At 35.4% G+C, this 20,101-nt stretch overlaps 1 protein-coding gene across 8 annotated transcripts in view; it reads right to left on the bottom strand.

The window, feature by feature from the left end:
* SCAF8 (SR-related CTD associated factor 8) overlaps positions 1–20,101 on the bottom strand; it is a 213,820-nt gene that overhangs the window by 160,206 nt on the left and 33,513 nt on the right. For all 8 annotated transcript variants that reach the window (XR_008380302.1, XM_053592951.1, XM_053592953.1 and 5 more), the window contains 4 exons: positions 16,712–16,756; positions 8,576–8,737; positions 6,198–6,351; positions 5,170–5,300 (listed from right to left, as the gene is read on the bottom strand). Coding sequence is in view for 7 of the 8 variants with exons in the window: in XM_053592951.1 (XP_053448926.1) it covers positions 5,170–5,300; positions 6,198–6,351; positions 8,576–8,737; positions 16,712–16,756 (492 nt within the window). In the remaining variant the exon portion in view is untranslated. The remainder of the gene's footprint in view (positions 1–5,169; positions 5,301–6,197; positions 6,352–8,575; positions 8,738–16,711; positions 16,757–20,101) is intronic.

Raw genomic sequence — 20,101 nt, 5'->3', positions numbered from 1 at the left:
TGCAAAGATTTTGGGGCAAGATTATACATAGTATATGAAAGGAACAGCAGAAAAACCAATGTGGCTTGGATGGAATAAGCCACAGGAGGAAAGAGTAGGGGAAATTAAACAAATAATAACATAAACAGGGGCAGGTGTACGGGGGACAACATGAGTATACAAAATATTTATCATTAGTTTGGGGTTCTCAACCTTCTTAATGCCATGACCCTTTAATACAGTTCCTGTGGCTCGTGACCCACGGGTTGAGAACCACTGGTTCAGAGAAATGTATAGATCAGCTAGTCTGTCTATATAGCTCACCTGAGCATGTCTTTCTTACCTATCCTTGAAAAGACAAATATCACCAACAGAATTTTCCCTGAACCAATCATTCAAGCTAAAGCATTATCTCTACTTCAGAATTTTCAAAGCCTTTTTACTACTCCCATAATTCTTTTTTATTTCTCTTTATTTTTAGAGACAGGGTCTTGCGCTGTTGCCCAGACTGGAGTATAGTAGGGTTTGACCCTAGCTCACAACAGCCTTGAACTCCTGGATTCAAGCGATCTTCCTAGCTCAGCCTCACAGGACTACAGGCACATGTGCTCACCATGCCCAGCTGGTTTTTAAATTTATTATAGAGAGGGAGACTTACTATATTGCCCAGCCTGGTCTCAAACTCATGGCCTCAAGCAATCCTCCTGCCCCAGCCTCCCAGCATGCTGGGATAGATAACAAAGCCATCAGTCAACCACTCTAGTACGTCCATGAGTCTTTTAAATTTTTAATTCAGATTACATTTATGCATTCCAGCAAACACTGCCTTTTAAACGTTAGGCAGTGGTTCTCAACCTTCCTAATGCCGCAATGTATTTTCATTGTTAAAAAGGGGTCGCAACCCACAGGTTGAGAACCACTGTGCTAAGGTTTTAATTTTAAACTCTAGGGGCTATTTTTTCTTTATATTGCATACCCCAGCAAAAAGTATAGGGCCTAAAACATTGTAGGTTACAGTAATGTTTGCTGAAGGTTGAAGGGGAAAAAATACCAATGAAGTGACACAATACCACGGGACTACCACAAAACAAGCTCTAAAACAGTTTCATTTGATTTGAGTAACGAAAGGGCGGTGAGATGTAGGATAGGTGGAAAAGCAGATGATAAAGTAAAAGGGGCTTGGTAACCTGTAGCTCAGCGGCTAGGGCGCCAGCCACATACACTGGAGCTGGTGAGTTCAAATCTAGCCCAGGCCTGCCAAACAACAATGACAACCACAAAAAAATGGCTGGGTGTTGCGGTGGGTGCCTGTAGTCCCAGCTACTTGGGAGGCTGGGCAAGAGAATGTGATAAAGAGCAGCCCCTAAAGACCCAGGTTTGTCTCAGCCTGTTTCAGCCTTGGCCTCCCCACATTCCCCCCACCCCATCCCGTTAATTTCAAAGGCAGGTTTCAGAATAGAACAGGGAAGTTCTCCCAGTTCCCCCCACCCCCCTAGCAATGGGCAAACAATGGTGGAAAACTTACCCCAGCACCCCAGAAATGGCTAAACAAGGGTGGAAAAAATTACCTACGCAAAGTTCCCAAGGTACCGCATCCCCCAAGTTGTCCCCATGCCAACGACCATGTAGTACACCACACAGTTGCCACGCTGTACCCCCACCTCAGCTAACAGCCACGTTCTGCTTTTGTTTCTGCTTTCTTGCATGGCAACAAAAATGGTATGAAAGTCAACCTGCCCCTCATTTCAGGGCCGTTTGCTATCCTAGCAGCGGTCCCCTGCAAAGGTGTAAAATCACCATCTGATTTATACCTGAAGTGGGGTCCGAGTTTTTCTTACAGGTGGCTGTGGGTACTACACTGCTTACAACAAGAATTGCTTAAACCCAAGAGTTTGAGGTTGCTGTGAGCTGTGACGCCGAGCACTCTACCGAGGGCAACATAGTGAGACTTTGTCTCAAAATAAATAAATAAATAAAAGTAAAAGGGAGAGCAACATGAACAACAACAAAAAAAATCTATGGATCTCTGTGAAACAATTTAAAAAACTGGTAAAAAAAAAAAAAATAACAGTTACAGTGAGAAGAGAACTTTAAAAGCCATAAAGTTGGATTTTATTTTATTTACAACATGCAATTACTTCATGCTTCTCAGCATGTAAGACATATAAGACTATTTTTAAAGATTATCTTACAAAGAAATAAAATGATGAATCAGAAAGGAAAAAGAAGCAGAGACCAAATGTTATTTATAAGATTACATCAATAGTCCAAAAGTAAAGGATAACTAGGGTAGTAACAGAAAAAAACAAAGATAGCAAGAATTCTAGTAAACGTCAATCTAAGAACAAAAATGTAGCACACAATTCAGATGTGCACGCCAAAGCTAAAGTTTTAAAAATTATGTACAATTACAAAAATGAACAAAATGAATGGGTTTTAATCATAAATATCTTTATTAAAGCTTATTTAGAAAAGTTAGATTAAGAGGATGAAAATACTGAGGAAAGAATTTGAAACTTAAAACAAAATGATCGCCCAAAACACACCAAACCCTGGAGAGTTTTTGATTAAATTCATCCAAAACTTCCAAGGTATGCAAAGTACTTAAGTTGTACCATACAGAATATAAAAGAGGTAAACATTTCTGAACTCATCTCACAAAACCAGAAGACCAGAAAAAGCCCTAATTTAAAAACTGAGAATAAAACTAGAAACTCATTGCACTTTATAGGCGTGCAAAATAGTGGCAAACAGAAAACTAATTGCAAAAGAGTTTACATTTCTGTCAAGCACGGTGGCTCACACCTATAATCCTAGCACTCTGGGAGGCCACTCTGGGAGGATCCCTGGAGCTCAGGAGTTGGGAGACCACCCTGAGCAAGAGCAAGACCCTGTCTCTACTAAAAAGGAGAAAACTTAGCTGGCAGGTGCCTATAAGTCCAGCTACCTAGGAGGCTAAGGCAGGAGGATCGCTTGAACCTGAGAGCTGGAAGTTGCTGTGAACTAAGCAAGGCTAATGCCATGGCACTCTAGCCTGGGGTAATGGAATGAGACTCTATCTCAAAAAAATTAATTTGGAAACAAAACATTATAGAATATTTAATTATGCTGCTTCAGAAAAGTATGATTGTGTTTATGTGTGTATAGAATTACAATGATAATCATTATTAGAAAGTCTAGTAATCTAATTCACTACATTCCCTGATTAAATAAGAAAAACAATACTATCATCTCCACTGATAAAACTTGAAATCAAACGCCAATAAAGACACTATCATCTAAAAAAAAAAAATGCCCCTAATAAAGAACATGTATCTCAAAACAAAACCAACTTGATACTGCAAAAACAAAAGAGATATTTCTATTTGAATCTGAAAAAAGCTAAGAATTTTACTACTTTTGTTAAAAACTCTTCTAGAACATAGAGCTAGAGCAATAAAATAAGAAAAATGAATATATTGCCAAGTATTTATTTATTTATTTTTGAGACAGAGTCTCACTCTATCACCCTCAGTAGAGTGCCATAGCATCACAGCTCACAGCAACCTCCAACTCCTGGGCTTAGGCAATTCTCTTGCCTCAGCCTCCAGAGTAGCTGGGACTACAGGTGCCTGCCACACACCTGGGTTTTTTTGTTGTTGCAGTTTGGCCAGGGCAGGGTTTGAACCCGCCACCCTAGGAATATGGGGCCAGCGCCCTACCCACTGAGCCACAGGCACTGCCATATTTATTTATTTTTTTTTTTTTTGAGACAGTCTCACTATGTCACCCTCAGTAGAGTGTAATGGCATCACAGCTCACAGCAACCTCAAACTCTTGCACTTAAGTGATTGTCTTGCCTCAGCCTCCCAAGTAGGTGGGATGACAGGCGCCCACCATGACACTCGGCCATTTTTTTGTTGCAGTTTTTTAGCTGGACCAGTTCAGGCTTGAACCCACCACCCTCGGTGTATGTGGCCGGCACTATAAGCACTGTGCTACAGGCCCTGAGCCTATTGTAAGTATTTAAATTGAGGATAAAGAATTACCATTGGTTGCAAATAGTATAATTTAACAGAAAAATAAACGAAAATCCAACTGAAAATTAAAAGCAATTAGGTAGGCATTGGCTATAAAAATAAAATCTGTTGAAATGCATTCATAGAAAAAAAAATGTAAAAAAAACTATATTTAAAAAGGTACAAAGCCTAACTAAGAAACATAAAAAGGTATGAATAGGCTCAGTGCCTGTAGCCCGGTGGTTAGGGCGCTGGCCATATGAACCAGGGCTGGTGGGTTCGAACCTGGCCCAGGCCTGCTAAACAACAACAACAACAACAAAAGAAACAGCCAGGTGTTGTGGCAGGTGCCTGTAGGCTAAGGCAAGGGAATCATTTAAGCCCAAGAGTTTGAGGTTGCTATGTGCTGTGTTGCCATGGGACTCTACCCAGGGCGACACAGTGAAATTCTGTCTCAAAAGAAAAAAGGAAGAATAGAAAAAAAGATACGAATAAAAGTATATATAAGGGCAACAGAACAACCTGACATTGTGAACACACCCACCTTTCCCATTCCTCACAGATTCCCCTATACTCCGTATGTTCCAGCCCCAGAAGCCTTCTTTCCATTCCTACAACACACCGCACTGCTTACCCCCTCAGGACTTCTATACTTAAAATTCTCTCTACTTCCTAATCTACCCTGCCATGACTAGTTCCATTTCAAGTCTCAATTCAAATGTCACTTCCTCAAAGATACCTTCTCTTGGATGCCCTCATTCTGACCCCTCCCCCCAAAACCAGTCACTCTACAGCAGTGGTTCTCAACCTTCCTAATGCCACAACCCTTTAACATAGTTCCTGTGGGCCACAAACCACAGGTTGAGAACAGCTGCTTTACAGATTTACCCTTTCTAAAAGTCATGTATTACTATCTAAAATAATTTTGTCATATATTTTTATTGTCTATGTCCCCTAAAATAAGAAGAAGTCATCTTCAAGATAGGAGACCATCCTGTCTTATTATTGGTGTGCAATACCACATAAATGAATGTTTGGCACAAATTATGTGCTAACTCAGTATTTTGGTATAGAATACATTTTTATATAATCTTTACTGACATTAAGTGTTCACGATGCATCACTAAGTGACAAAAACAAGTTACAGAGTAGTTCTATATATGATCCCATTTTTATAAAGCAAATTGCTCACCTGCTGGCCTTGAGGACTTTGTAAGATCTGAGCCACTGCTGCAAGCGTATCTGTATTTGTTATCTGAGAAACCCATGGATCAGGTAAGCCTTGGACCACATTGGCTGGAGTAACAGGTGTCACTGGAGTTCCTTTTAAAAAGGACATCACAACCATCAAATAAATATTTAAGTAAATAAGACTTTAAAAGGTGGAGAGATTTGTTCTTTTACTTTTATAAAATATACAAATTTGTATGAAGTTTTTATCCTACTGTCTCCATTTTGAAAACTCAACTAAAATCTTTTAACAAATTAGGTAGCTTAAAACAAAACAAACAAACCCAAAGGATCTGTCTGTACTTGTCCTCAATTAACTAAACTACCACAGTAGTCCCCCCTCCCTTATCCTTGGGGGACACGTTCTAAGTCCTCCAATGGATGCCTGAAACTGCTATTAGAATCAAATCCTATATGTGTATATGTTTTTTTTCCTATATGTATGGCACATACCTATGATAAAAGTTTAATGTATAAATTAAGCATAGTAAGAGATCAACAATAACTATTAATAAAATAGAAAAATTTTAGCTATATTGTAAAAAAGATATGCAAATGTAATCTCTCTCTCTCTCAAAATCCTACACTGTAGTCACCTATTTTTAGACGGTGTTTGACAATGAGTAACTGAAATCACAGAAAGTAAAACTGTGGATACGGGGGTCTACTTGTGGATATGGAGGACTACTGACTTTAAAATACAGAACATACAGGGCAGCACCTGTGGCTCAAAGGAGTAAGCTGCCAGCCCCATATGCTGGAGGTGGTGGGTTCAAACCCAGCCCCAGCCAAAAACTGCAAAAAACAAAAACAAAAACAGAACATATAATATAAAACCATTTTTGTTCATATGTATCTTCAAATTACATTTTCTTTAATTTATCTAATGCTGGAATAATTCTCCTGTACTGTCAAATAATGTTATGTGAATAATCTTCTGAAAAGTGTGAGTAGACTGTTAGAGCACAAAGCGCCATTAAAGCAACATACCTGGAGTATTGCTCATCGCAGCAGTAGTGCTAGCCAAAACAGGGGTGACAACGGGAGGAGGAATCCCTGCTGCCATGTCCAAAAGAGGCTGAATAATCTCGCTCTTAAATACGTTGTTCTTCTGCCATAAATTTAATACTCTCACTATTTTACTCTAGAGAGAAAAAAGAAAACTGACATTTTGTATTTTGCTTTCGCAACCTCAGCAAAGCCATTTTCATAGAGGCTATTTGGGAATTGGATGGAAAGGAGAGATTCCATGTTACTATATACACCTGAACTATGTTTTCTAAATTTTGCATTTGCTAACTGTAACTCTCTTGGAAAAAAAAATTCTGCCATACAAGATAAATCAAAGATACATTTAGCTAAAGACAAAGATGACAACCAGGCTTCCTCTTCTATGCCAGTTCTAATGAGATGGGTGACTCAGTTCTAATGAGATGGGTGGCATGATTGGCTGGAGAACTACTTGAGGATTCTGAGGCAGACGGAATTCATCTCTGTAGTATTAAAGTTGCATTTCTAGTTGATTTTAACTGTGTCTCATATAATGGCTACATTTTGAACAAATAAGTCATTTCCGGACAAAGTCTTTATCTAATGTGACTTTTAAAATTTTCATTTTACAAACTACTTTAGGGAAGGGCATTTCTTCCTGTAAGAATTAACCAAAGGCTCAGCACCCATAGCACAGTGGTTACAGCATCGGCCACAGGCACCAAGGGTGGCGGGTTTGAACCTGGCCCTGGCCAGCTAAACAATAATGACAACTGCAATAAAAAAATAGCTGGGTGTTGTGGCAGGCGCCTGTAGTCCCAGCTACTTGGGAGGCTAAGGCAAGAGAATTGCTTAAGCCCATTACTGTGAACTGTGATGCCATGACACTCTACCAAGGGTGACATGGTGAGAGACTGTCTCAAAAAAAAGAACCAAATTATTTTCTAAGCATCTTGCCATAAATGCTAATTCCCTACTGGCACTTTAAACCGGAGATGGACAAGCTCCTGTAGAGCAGACCCACGTCTCCTCTCCTGGCTGACGTTCCCATCATTCCTTCCTGCCGCTGCTCCTCTGCTTCAGAGTGTACGTGTCATACTGGGGTGACTTAATCTGCCTCTCAGAATGATAATGCTCTACATTCTTTCACTTCTTACAATAATTTGAGTCCTTTACCATTCTGTAAAGGAAAAAACAAAAAAAACAAAAATCTTGCTACTACTGGCAAGCAGACTTGCCATTGCTGAACCACCTCAGTGATTTTCTTGTCTGATAACAGGCCTTTCCATAACTGCAGCACTGTACCCAATTTACCCGACTAAGGAGTCTCAAACCTGTCCAACCTAACTCCCACTCCAATTCTTTTACCACCAAGTATATCAATTATTTGTGTAGTCTCACCCTTTCTGGATTACTTAAATATTCAGAATATTTTTAATAAGCTTCCAGTCTGCCATAGAATACATGTATTTATGCAGATGTTATAAAGTTGATGAAATAGGCACTATCTATATAACCCTTGGTCTCAGGCTGTGTCAATAAAATTTTAAAAAATAATATAAACCTCATTTTGAGTGTCCTCATTTATAAAATGAGACTACATACAGAAGAACCTTCTTCTCAATCTCAAATTGTACCAAACTGTCTAGGCTGGCTAGTATTTTGAACGTTTTACCCATTTCCAAATTTTGAGTCACATAGGACAGACACTTTACCTTATTTATTATTTATAGCTCCTCTAATAGCAATATGAAGTACTTCTATTTAATAACTTATACCCTAAGTCTTTGTCCAAAAGATATTTCATACAAAATTTTATTTAGTTGTTAAATTCTGTTTAATCACATCGTTGCCTATCTCTTCTGTTAAATTCTGTTTATTACAAACTTGAAAAGACTGGGCATTATATTATTGACAATTTTTCTATTGTTAGAAAAATTATAACAACAAAAAAAGAACATGGATATCTTAATAATTGAACATTCAAATTTACAATAACTTAAAGAGTAAATGTAGCATAGAACCATACACAGTCATGCGTTGCTTAACAATAGGCATACATTCTGAGAAATACATTAAGTGACTTTCTCGTCAAGAGAATATCACAAGAGTGTACATTTGCAAACCTAGATAGGATAGCCCACCTGAGGCTGTATGATATAACCTACTGCTTCTATGCCACAAACATGTACATCATGTCACCGGACTGAATACTGTACGTTAAGTGCGACAAAACGGCATTTGTGTATCGAAACACAGAACCACCAGTGCATACGCAGTCTGCTGTTGACTGAAATTATGTGACTATATTTAGATAATCTAAAGGCTAAAGATCAAGAAAGTAATGTATTTCCTTTAAAAAATAAATAGTATCATACCTTGTCATCCCCAGGGCAACGATATAAATTCTGGAAAGTGCTAATGATGTTATTACTAAATCTGGGTGCAAACACATCCTTTTCTTGACCAAACTGATGTCTGGATTGTCGCACAATGGAGTCAATAACATAAAGTCCAGGTACCTTGTATTCTGGTTTACACTGATGAAAAAAGGCAAAGAGTGAGAAAGGAAGGAAATGGAATGGCAAAATTCTTGCTAGAAAAAAATCATCATAAATCCCACATAAATACAAAAATACTGTCTATGCTGAAGTAATGAGCATTCAGACGTTGACTATTCCCCACCATCAATCAGTAATGAGCATTCAGACGTTGACTATTCCCCACCATCAATCAGTCTGGAATGGCATTTTAAATAATCTATTCTGGCTACTTACTCACTTCAGCTGCCAGTCACCTAAATTGTAGAATAGTACCGTATAACTTGATTCAATGACAAAAACAATTATAAGTACTTTATAATTTTTAATAATTGTTTAATGATTTTGAAATACTACATGAAAGAAAGAAGCAAACTCAGGAAGGAAGGGATCTAGAAAAAGCCCTGCAACATGCCTTCTTCTGAAACCTATCAGAAAGGGGTTTCTGTACTAATGAAAAGAACAAATACCAAATGGCAAAATTATAACATTCTAAATACACCAAAAGGGAAGTTTCATTTTTTTCTTAAGGAGAGATTAAGACACTGCCATTTTAATTCTGGGAATCTATCCTATGCAAACATTTTTCAGTTACTTCACCATCAATGTTTCTCAACCACCTCATCAATTAACTGTTTTGAGAAACATGAAAGCTCCCTACGTTTTTACCCCAGGCTTTGCCAGCCTAGATAGTGAGTTGGGCACAATGAAAAATCCTTTCACTATCAAGCGCCCTACTCCTATCTTGTCTCCATACACAGAAGCTTAAGAAAACCTGCTTTCCAAATATATGTTGACTAAATAAAATTAGGGGCTGTAAAACAGGTTCTACTTTTCAAAATATCTTAAAAATATTTCACCCAAAGTAATTTCCTAGAAATTATACATGGTATTAAATCAAAACTGCATTCTCCAGAAACTCTCCTTGGAAATCTAAGACTGAGCATCAGTAAGAAAAGAATCCTCACAACCCACCCAAATATGTGCAGACAAGTTTCCAAATGCAATTTTCATCCAAGACAATCAAATGATTTCATTCTGCACAGACTAGATAACATTGATTTGTTCCTTAAAATCCTTTTTAAGTTCCTCATCTCTAAGGTCTCTGTTAAGTCAAGAAAATGAAGAAAACCTTTAACACCAATACATAAATAGCTATTCCAGGATTCTGGCTGTAGGAGCTTCAAGAAGCCTTCGAAAGGGCAATAATGTTGGTGTTTGTAATTAAAGTTTTGGATATTACCGAACTAAAGGATCCAAAATTTCTCTGTTTATTATTTCTGAAAATCTGAAATATCTACCTTTAACTATTTTACATTCAAGGAAATACAGACTGAGCTGGGCAAACAATGCATTTCAGAAAAGAATACTTTTTAAACTTAAAGCTAAACCTTAAATCCAGAATATTCACTTTGCTCAAAATATGTATTCCCCAGTACTATAGGTGCTTATTATTGACTATTTATTGGCATTTTAGTTTTCTCAAGGCAAAAAATAATCTTATGTATAATACATTATCTTGAGAGCAAGGCTGAATAGAATTTGTAAGTTGCTGATAAAAGCTTTAAAAATTAACACTGAGTCGTAAGTAACGCAAGTAATCAAGGCAGTGTTCTTTTTAAAGTGCCCTTAATTTAGAACAAAAATTTATTATAAACACACAATACAAAAGATCATTGAGTGTACACTACAAACTGCCTCTCTGATCTACTGTGAACATTGCAAAACTTCAAAAATACAGCAGTTTTAGTGGTAAACTTTAAGGCCCAAGGAAAAACATTTCTTCTTCCTTATTATCTTCAGACATACTCTAACATCTTGTAGGACAGAACTTCTTCACTGGTACCTTAGGCATTTTTGTCACATAAAATGGCAAAAAATAAGAAATGTAAGATGCAATGTTTTAACACTGGCAAACTTGGTTAAGTCACCAACTAGAAAACTGAGGGCAGAATCAAGACAGAAAAGTCTGAAATAATGTTTTTTCAATTTCCTCAAGTTCTATCAGACTGAAAACAATTCCTAAGACCACCAGTGATATCAGGTATTTTTGCTTTGAATAAAATTTTTAAAAAGCATTATCATATTAAATTTTCATAAAGATACCACTTTCAAACTGAATATGAGTAATTTCCAATGTTTTGTGTTACAGAGAAATAGCCTTTTTTGCAGGGAGAAATACAAAAAGGATAAAAAAAATACACCTTTAAATATTATTTGTGTAATTTTTCATTCTGTCAACCAAGTTATCCATAGGCTATCGTTAGCCAGGGTTGTTTGACAAAGAACCTTCTAGGTGAGTTGGACGGTCATGCCCAACACCACATGAGTAATTTTTCTTTATTCTTTTTATTTTTTTTGAGACAGAGCCTCAAGCTGTTGCCCTGGGTAGAGTGCTGTGATGTCACAGGTGACAGCAACCTCCAGCTCCTGGGCTCAAGCAATTCTCCTGCCCCTGCCTCCGAAGTAGCTGGGACTATAGGCGCCCGCCACAACGCCCAGCTAACAATCACAAATATATAAAATACTCTCATAATTGAGCCTAGAAGGTCTTCACTGATAACTCAGAACCAATCTAAATAGCATTTCTTAAAGAAATAACAATAGTATTTCTTAAGTACATAATTTAGGTCACAGATATTACTACAAAATAGGAAGAATTCAATAAAATTTTCTTAGATGGCAAACATAATACTTTTATGTAATTTCACAACTTGTAATAATTCACATTTTCCCCAGAAATTCCACAACAAAAATATCCATTTCCACAACATCTAAGCTGGAGGAAGATAATGGGAAATCACTAACCCTCTCCTTTTTGTACCCAGAGGGCCTTAGTAAGAAAGCAAGAGATGAAAGGTAAGGCGGTTCTTCATAAATATGAAGCATTTGTGAGGGTTACTCAGAGATAGTGGGATATAACTTCAAGTAAGAAAAAAAAAAATTACCCCAGCTCTTCATGAAACAATGCTAAACAAGTCCAAATTTAATATACAAGCTTAGTAAAATAGCTGAGGTTGAACTAGATGTGGTAACAGTGAATCTTAAGAAAAGTAGCAGTAATCGTAAAGCAACCTAATATTCTTTTTAGTTTTGATAGCAGTTCTCTTTGCCCATAGAAATTCATTCTATTTGATGAGCCCTAACAGTTTAAAAATGATCTTGATGTTATACAACTTTTACAGCTGGCTGAAACTTAATTCTTTGAATGAAGGTGATTTACTGGTGTCTTAAACTTTAACACTCAAGATTTTACAGAAGTTTAAACCTACTAATACCAAGGATTGGCAAAGATAAGGAACAAAACAACCACGTATTGCTTGTGGGAGTATAAATTAAACTGTTATGAAACTAATTTAGCATTATCCAAGTTGAAGAAATGCTTATCTTATCACCAGCAATTCCACTCCGATAGCTATGCAAGCTGCAGCAGCATAAAGATTATCTATGTATGGATTACACTGTTCACAGCACTACTGTTTAGAATTCCAAAAACCAGAACACACACACACATGTTAACAGTAGAATGAACAAGCTGCAGTTTATTCACATAATGGAATATATATGAATACAACATTGAATAGTAACAAATACTACTGCACACAATAAGGAAGAATCCTAAAAATACAATGTTGAGTGAAAGAACTCTACACAAAAAAATACAATGTGCAAAATTAAAAAGTACATTAAAGTACTTTAAAATTCACTTTGTAAAGCCGGGCACGCTGACTCACACCTGTAAACCCAGCACTTTGGGAGGCTGAGGTGGGCAGATTGCTTGAACTCAGGAGTTTGAGACCAGCCAGAGCATGAGCAAGATCCTGTCTCTTGGGAAAAGAAAAAAAAAAAAAAAAAAAGCTGGCCACTGTGGCAGGTACCTGTAGTCCCAGCTACTTGGGAGGCTGAAGCAAGAGGATCACTTAAGCCCAGGAGTTTGAAAGCTGCTGTGAGCTATGACACTACAGCATTCTACCGAGAGCAAGAAAGTGCTCGAAAAAAAAAGAATTCACCTTATGAAGTAAAACTGTGGTATATATACCAAGCAATGACATGACTAACATAAATGTCAAACTCTGGTTACTTGGGTAAGGGATGTGCAAGGTAAGATCAGGAAGAGACACTGGGAGGTGTATCTTCAAAGTTCTATACTACTTGAAATGAGCAAGAGTTACACAGGCCTTCTCTTTATAAAAATTTAGATATAATGTGTTGTTTTCTGAATTTTTCTGTGTATGTACCTATATATTTGACAACAAAAAGAAATGCAGTTGTCCTTTAGTATTCTTGGAGCTTGGTTCCAGGGCCCACACAGATACAAAACTCAAGGATGCTCAAGCCCCTTACCTAAAATTGGTAGTATTTACATATTATCTACATACATATCCTGTATATTTTAAACCATTTCTAGATTACTTCTAATACCTAATGCAAGTCCTACACATCAAATCATGCATGGATTTAATGTATAGTACTTGGTGAATGGCAAATTCGAGTTTTGTTTTTTGGAATTATTTTTTCCCAAATACTTTTAATCCCGGTAGGTTGAATCCACAGATATGGAACTCACCGGTATGGAGAGCCAGCTGAACAGTAATTATATAAACATTCCTACATTCTTACATATAAAACCAGCAAAATTTCTCCTATCATAATGAATAAAAAGGACTGACAAGCTCAAGATATTTGAAATATAAATTTAAGGAGAACTTAAGGAGTGTGGAACTTAGAATTATCTAAAATATTATTTTTAAGGCAGAGGAACTTTACCACATGTGGCAAGTGAGAATATGGAAGTAAACTCCTTTCAAACTATTTGTACCAAGTACAAAAATCCTTGTGTATTTCACCCTTAAGGGTAAAAAATGTATTTGTGATAAATGTGTACTATTATTACAGAATACTGCACCCTATATGAAAAGTGTGCAACTAGACAAATATACATACATATAAAACAAGACACCAAAACTAAGTAAATATAACAGGCATCTTTCAGTACACAATCTATCCTTCTGTGGGGGAAATATCAAAGGACAGAAGCACAGTAAATGCATCAGAAGATGACTGTTTTAGCTTCATTAAAGTGTGCGAGTGCATATGCGCACACACATCCCTATGAAAGTTTTGAGACAGACTATGTTACAGTCCATTAAACACAGCCAACAACTGTGTTAGGGTTAGGGTGTATCGATGTATATGCATTACAATGTTCTGATTCACTCATGCAAGTTTCGACTTGCTGACTTATTGGTGTCACCGAGAAGGCTTCATTTGTTTCTGTCCAAGCGGATTTTATGTTTCTTAATTTTTTTGCACCTCGAAATTTCCGTAATGACCCACATACCTACTCCAAAATATCAACCACTTATAACGTTCATGACACTCCAATCAAGTTTCTGGAAAACCACAAACTTCCATGATGGTAATCCTAAGAGTTTTTTCTTTTATTATTTACTGAGTAAACATTACCTGAAAATCACAATAAATAAGCCACATTCCCTGCTCTTACTGATGTAACAATGCAGAAGGAAATATGAAGACAGTCATAACCAAAAACATAAATTAAGGCAATAAATAATATTTCATTTTGAGAACCGAGAGGTAAAATTTTTTGCTGACCTTAAAGTATCTAAAAGCAGCCAATGCCATAGAATGGATTTGATTAAACAGAAAACACAGATTCTATCAAAATAAACAATCCTCAGTGATAATATCTGATCCTATTCTAAATCTAGTAGACAGACTATGTGCAGTACTCAAGTAAAAGGGCAAATTTAATAATAAACAAAAATAGTTGGCTAATCTCTACATATTTTTGGAAGGCAGCCAAAGGTTTATTTAGCTTTTTCATTTCAAACTAACAAATGACAACAGAATGATTAGCTAACGATGGTAGAAAAGTTAGCATATCACGAGGTCTCTGACTCAGATTAAAATTTCTTTTCTTTATGATTCAGAATAAGTTACCTACTTATAATTCTACTACACATATAAGTAGTAGGAAACAATGCTGATACAAATGAAAACTCTAAAGCTTGTCTTATTATTTTAATATTGTATTAAATTTTAATATAAAATTTCCTTATAGCTGCTTATCACTCTGGCCTTTACGCCTGTCTTATTAAGGTAAAATCAGTCTATAAACTAACTTTTAGCAAAAATAATTACAACAAAGGGCAGACAGAGGCCTGAGATTCTCTCAAGCAGTTTTTCTGGCTGACAGGATTATCGTCTTTATTAATTTTTTATTTATCACCATGATTCATTACTCTAAATCTTTCACAACTGAAACATGAAATCATTGATAATGTTACCAAACTGCAGCTGTGCTTCTCCATTACTTGCATTATTTGTTTATGGTATGTGAAAGGAACATAAAATGGTATAGCTCTTCTGAAAAATAGCAGGTGTCCCAAAAGTCCCCCCACTGTTGCCATACATAGAGAAAATGGGAAATTGTAACTAAATGTACAATTGTTTACAAAATATTCATCACAAAATACTCTATGTGTTGGCCACCTCTTTTGTAAAATTCTGTTAATGAGTACTTTTACAGTTAGCTACAATTCCCCATTTTTCCTATGTACGTCAATGTTAGGGGCAACTTTTGGGATGCCTTGTAGTTAGGGACAGATATCCACTATCCACATGTAGATATGTGTGTGCTCCAGCAGGTACGCTGTGTGGCCTGGTTTCTAACAGGACACAGAACATTTAGTCCACTACCAAGGGGTTCTTACTGCAACCCTAAGTAATTCCTACTCATAATACAGTTTAAAGGCACAGCTTTAGTTAGACATTAAAAAAAAAAAAATTAAAGTCTTTTAAAAGCTTTAGACCAATGAAATTTTCCAGTCACTAACATTTTTATTTTATAGTTTGATTGATCGAAAACAGACAGTATACTTGTTATTTTACCACTGTGTCTTCACTTCCTTTTACCTAAACTACTTAATCTCAAAATATGTTTTACCAATACTGTAAGTACTGAGAAAACAAGTATTTTTTAAAAAGGGAAAAAAATCTGAATCACATAAAGGTTAACTGACTAATTTAATGTTACCTAGCTAGTTTAGTGATACAAAAATCTCACTTTGAATCTTGCGCCCTTCTCCCAGTCAACTGTTTTTGTTCAAAAACCTCATTGCAACTTTGCTAAATCCTTAATGTCATATACCGCTGATTCTCAAGCTAGCTCTGCTCATATCTAGGCACATAAACACGGGCAGAATGCAAACACAAATACAATTATATTACAGGTTTCCTATGGCAACATTTTTTGTTAAGTTCTAAGTCTTATGTACTCCTGCCAAAACCTGTGGCATCAAAAAAAGTGCTGATTACAAAAAAAGAGGGCAAAGAACTATAATCTAGTTACATCAACTCTCATTACAAAAGCATTATTAAATGTACACAATGCAGTCATTTTCAACTTTTCTTCCTCTGCTGTCCTTGGAAAAATGGAACTGCAGGTCTATATAATAAGATGTAACAACGTCTAACATCTTAATGGTCCAGACAAAATGACAGGAGGAGAAATACAGATGGCAGCCAATATTTTATACATAGCTTATCTAAAAAAAAGAGGTGCTCTCTAGGTATACAGCTGAAATGATAAGGAACAATTTCCTTAAAGGCTTTACAAAGCCAGACATTAATAATTCTATTGAAAATCATATAGAAAAAAAAAATCATATAGAGACTATTTTTCCCCAAGGGATATATGCTTACTATGACAATATAAATTTAGCAAAAAAAAAAAAAAAAAAAAAACTACCTGAAAGCTATTGTTTTTATAATTATCCAAAATGAACTTACATTTTACTACTTAACTAGCAAATAATATAACTAGAACCCCTTCTTAACAATCCATCAGAAAAACTTAAACTTGGGTATCTGATTTAAAGAAAAGTACAAGCATTAATATATAATTACTGCACATTTAACATACATACATATGGAAAAGTATATACTTACTTTCTGAATAAATTTCTCAACACTCTGTACCACATGTTTATAGAACTAAAAGAGAAAAAAAGTGAAGTAAAATTTTCAAATTAGCTTGAGTAGATGATTAGAATGCCCTGCTAAATGCAGGGCTTACCACAGCTCCACAGGCCTATCAAAACAGTAACTTTTAATCAAAATTTGAGACAAACATTCCTGTCAGTCACCTTCATAAGTAAATAGCTGTGCTATCTAATTAGTAAAGGACTTCTATGAAGCAGACATATGGTCGGCATATCCAAAAGAGTATTAAAGAATTTTATCAGTCTTTATGAAAGCACACTTTGACCAATAGTTGTGTTGACAGTAAAGTATTTGTGTTAAGTACACTGGCAGATGTATACTCTTACTTTCATGGAAGTAAAAGTACAGATTTTATATGGTATCATTACATCAGTTAAATCAAGGCTAGCACTGGAAAAATAAATGACTCTGTCAACAAATAGCATTAATAAATACATGTAAGAGAATTGTTTCCAAATTCATTTATCTTTCCCTTCTTCTGGAACGGAAACTACAGGCACATATACATGACACACACATATATATAATTTATGTAGAAATATATAATATCCTACTGAATCAGACAAAATGACTTAACAGAAAAGAAGTGAGTATATGATTAACAATTAGTAATGGGATACTATTAATCATAAGAAAATTTAGGAAAAATAAATTTCATAAAATATAGCCCTATGAGTAAACCACAAAATAAACTGGAAATCACAGATTTAACAGAAAGAATCTAAAATGTGTGCCTAATCAATCTTACTACCTCAATGACAAATTTCTATTTAAAGAACTTGAATTGTGCTTCTATTTATATTTTTCTTCTCATGAATTATGCTGTTTAAGGGATACTCCCTTAGACTAAAAAAATAAAAACATTTAACTGAACCACAGCATAAAATCCAGTGTTTATAAAATCAAAATGGACCAAGCATGGTGGCTCATGTCTGTAATCCCAGCACTCTGGGAGGCCAAAGCAAGAGGACTACTTGAGCCCAGGAATTTGAAACCAGCCTGGGCATGAAAAGAAGAACCTCACTCAACAAAAAATTTTAAAAATTAGCCAAACATCCCAGTACAATGCCACCTGTCCCAGTAATTCAAGAGGCTGAGGTGGGTAGCTCGCTTGATCCCATGAGTTTGAGGTTACAGCGAGCTTCAACAGTACTACTCACTGCACTGCAGTCAAAGTGACAGCAAGACCCTCTCTCCCATTCACTCATTCATCAGACTTACTTACATAAATAAAGGAAGGAAGAAAACATCATCAACTCAAGTTCACCAAATCAAAATCCGCAGCTTTAAGTCTGGCTAAAATATATTTACTATACATAAAATGTATGATATATATTTAATATATATATATAATGTATTTACTATAAAGTAACAGTTTATTCACCAGTTTAAGTTACCTACGTAAAAAAGCTAAAACAACTAAAGTTATACCAAGCACTTTATAGGCACCTAAACATTTAAAATCAATATACACAATATTAAATAATTACACATTGAGTGAATTAAAGAACTCCTCTGGAAGATACTTTAACAGCTTCTAGTTGCTATATGTAATTAGAATAAAACCACTTACTATACTTTATTCAAAGTTTATGAGTTCTAAAATTAAAAAAAAAAAAAAAAACTTATTAATTCCCACCCACCTTCCTCCACAATAGGTTGGTTATCCATGAGACTCTGTTGACTGAGTGCAACACTGACCAGCACTCAATCATTTCTTGAAACAGATAGAAAGCTATCACTTACCTCAATATGAAACACAGTATCATTTAAATCCAATCAAATATTGAAAACCTTAGGTTTTATATACAGGATGTCCATAAAGTTAAAAACTGCACACGAACTTTATGGTCACTCTGTACATATACTATATGAAGTTATTTTATAAGAGTACTTGAGGCTGAAAATGATAATTAAAAAAAGAAAGTTAAAGAGTAATATAGTACTGAAAAATAATTGCTTTAGATTCTTTAAAAATGTTAATGTCATGGGGAAAGGGGCTGGATAAAATAAATATAATGTGTGATTTTGACTGAATTCCAAAAAGGCAGGGGTGCAAGGTCAATACTACAACAATGTTGAAATATAGGAATGAATTTTATAGTAAATAATAATATAGCAAAGTGAAATTTCTTACATGTATTCAGTACATGATAATTACTTTAAAAATGTCTTTAAGTGATTCAAATTCAAGTATTTAAAAAGTACTTGAAGTCTGAACCTAACTCTCAAATGATTCAGCCTAAAAAATGAAAATAGTGTGTGTGCGCGTGCATATGCAGAAATAAAGCAAATGTAGCAAAATGTTAACAAATGGCAAATCTAAGGGAAAAATATATGGTGCTCGTACTTGACAACTTGTTTAAATTTTTTCAAAATTAAAAACAGTAAAAACAGTAGTAATAAATCAAAATAGTACAGTATAAAAGTTAGAGTTTTTAAAATACTACTCTTCTTAGTATTGTTTCTTTTATTTAAAAAAATTTTTTAGACACCAAGTCTCACTGTGTTACTCATGTTAGCTCTAAACTCATGGGCTCAAGCAATCCTCCCGTATCAGCCTACTGGGTAGCTAGAACCACAGGCATGTGCCACCACACTCAAAGATACATCTCTGAATTGGTAGGCTCCTGATTGACAGAAACCTGTATTCAAATTCTAGCTGTATTTACCCCTACTATTGCAAAGTATTAAATTTCTCTTTCCAACATCTGAAAATAGTAAATAATGTTAGCACCTACACATTGGGTCTTTTAATTAAAATGTATTCTGCTCAACAAAAGTTATGTAAAATGCATCAACTACTAATTTTCACAAAACTGATAAATTATACAATTCTGCATAGTCACATGGTGAAGATCATGAAGATCAAATCATAATGTAAAATACTATAGATAAGCAAGTATAAGTAAACTTACTTTATATTGAACTTGTTAGATACCCTAAAAAAAAAAAAAATCACTTCTTTGAAGAATTTTCTGCCTTAAATGTGTTTGTATGTCACTGAACTTACCTTCTCTTTGATTTTCTGCATGTAAGTATAGCAATTTTAACTACAATGATATCAGATATTCATTACAAGTCTGAAAACTAAGCTTTGGCCATTAGAAAACTGTAAAATCAATTACCTAAATTTTCTCCCAAAGACAATTATTAGTAAATAGGAATTTGTTAACTGTAATAAAGTATTAATCAAGAGATGATTTAAATAGCTGGTGCTATAGCTGGTTATGCTTAATGTTTAATTCAGAGTAGGAAACATTATCACTAAATATTCATAAGCTAATACCTAATTAGAAATAAGCACTCATTGATTCTCAATTTTAAGGGCCCTAC

The sequence above is a fragment of the Nycticebus coucang genome, chromosome 5 (assembly GCF_027406575.1).
Source record: "Nycticebus coucang isolate mNycCou1 chromosome 5, mNycCou1.pri, whole genome shotgun sequence".
Taxonomy (NCBI): domain Eukaryota; kingdom Metazoa; phylum Chordata; class Mammalia; order Primates; family Lorisidae; genus Nycticebus; species Nycticebus coucang.
The sequence above is the reverse complement of the archived record's forward strand: the minus strand, read 5'-3'. Positions and strand labels throughout refer to the sequence as shown.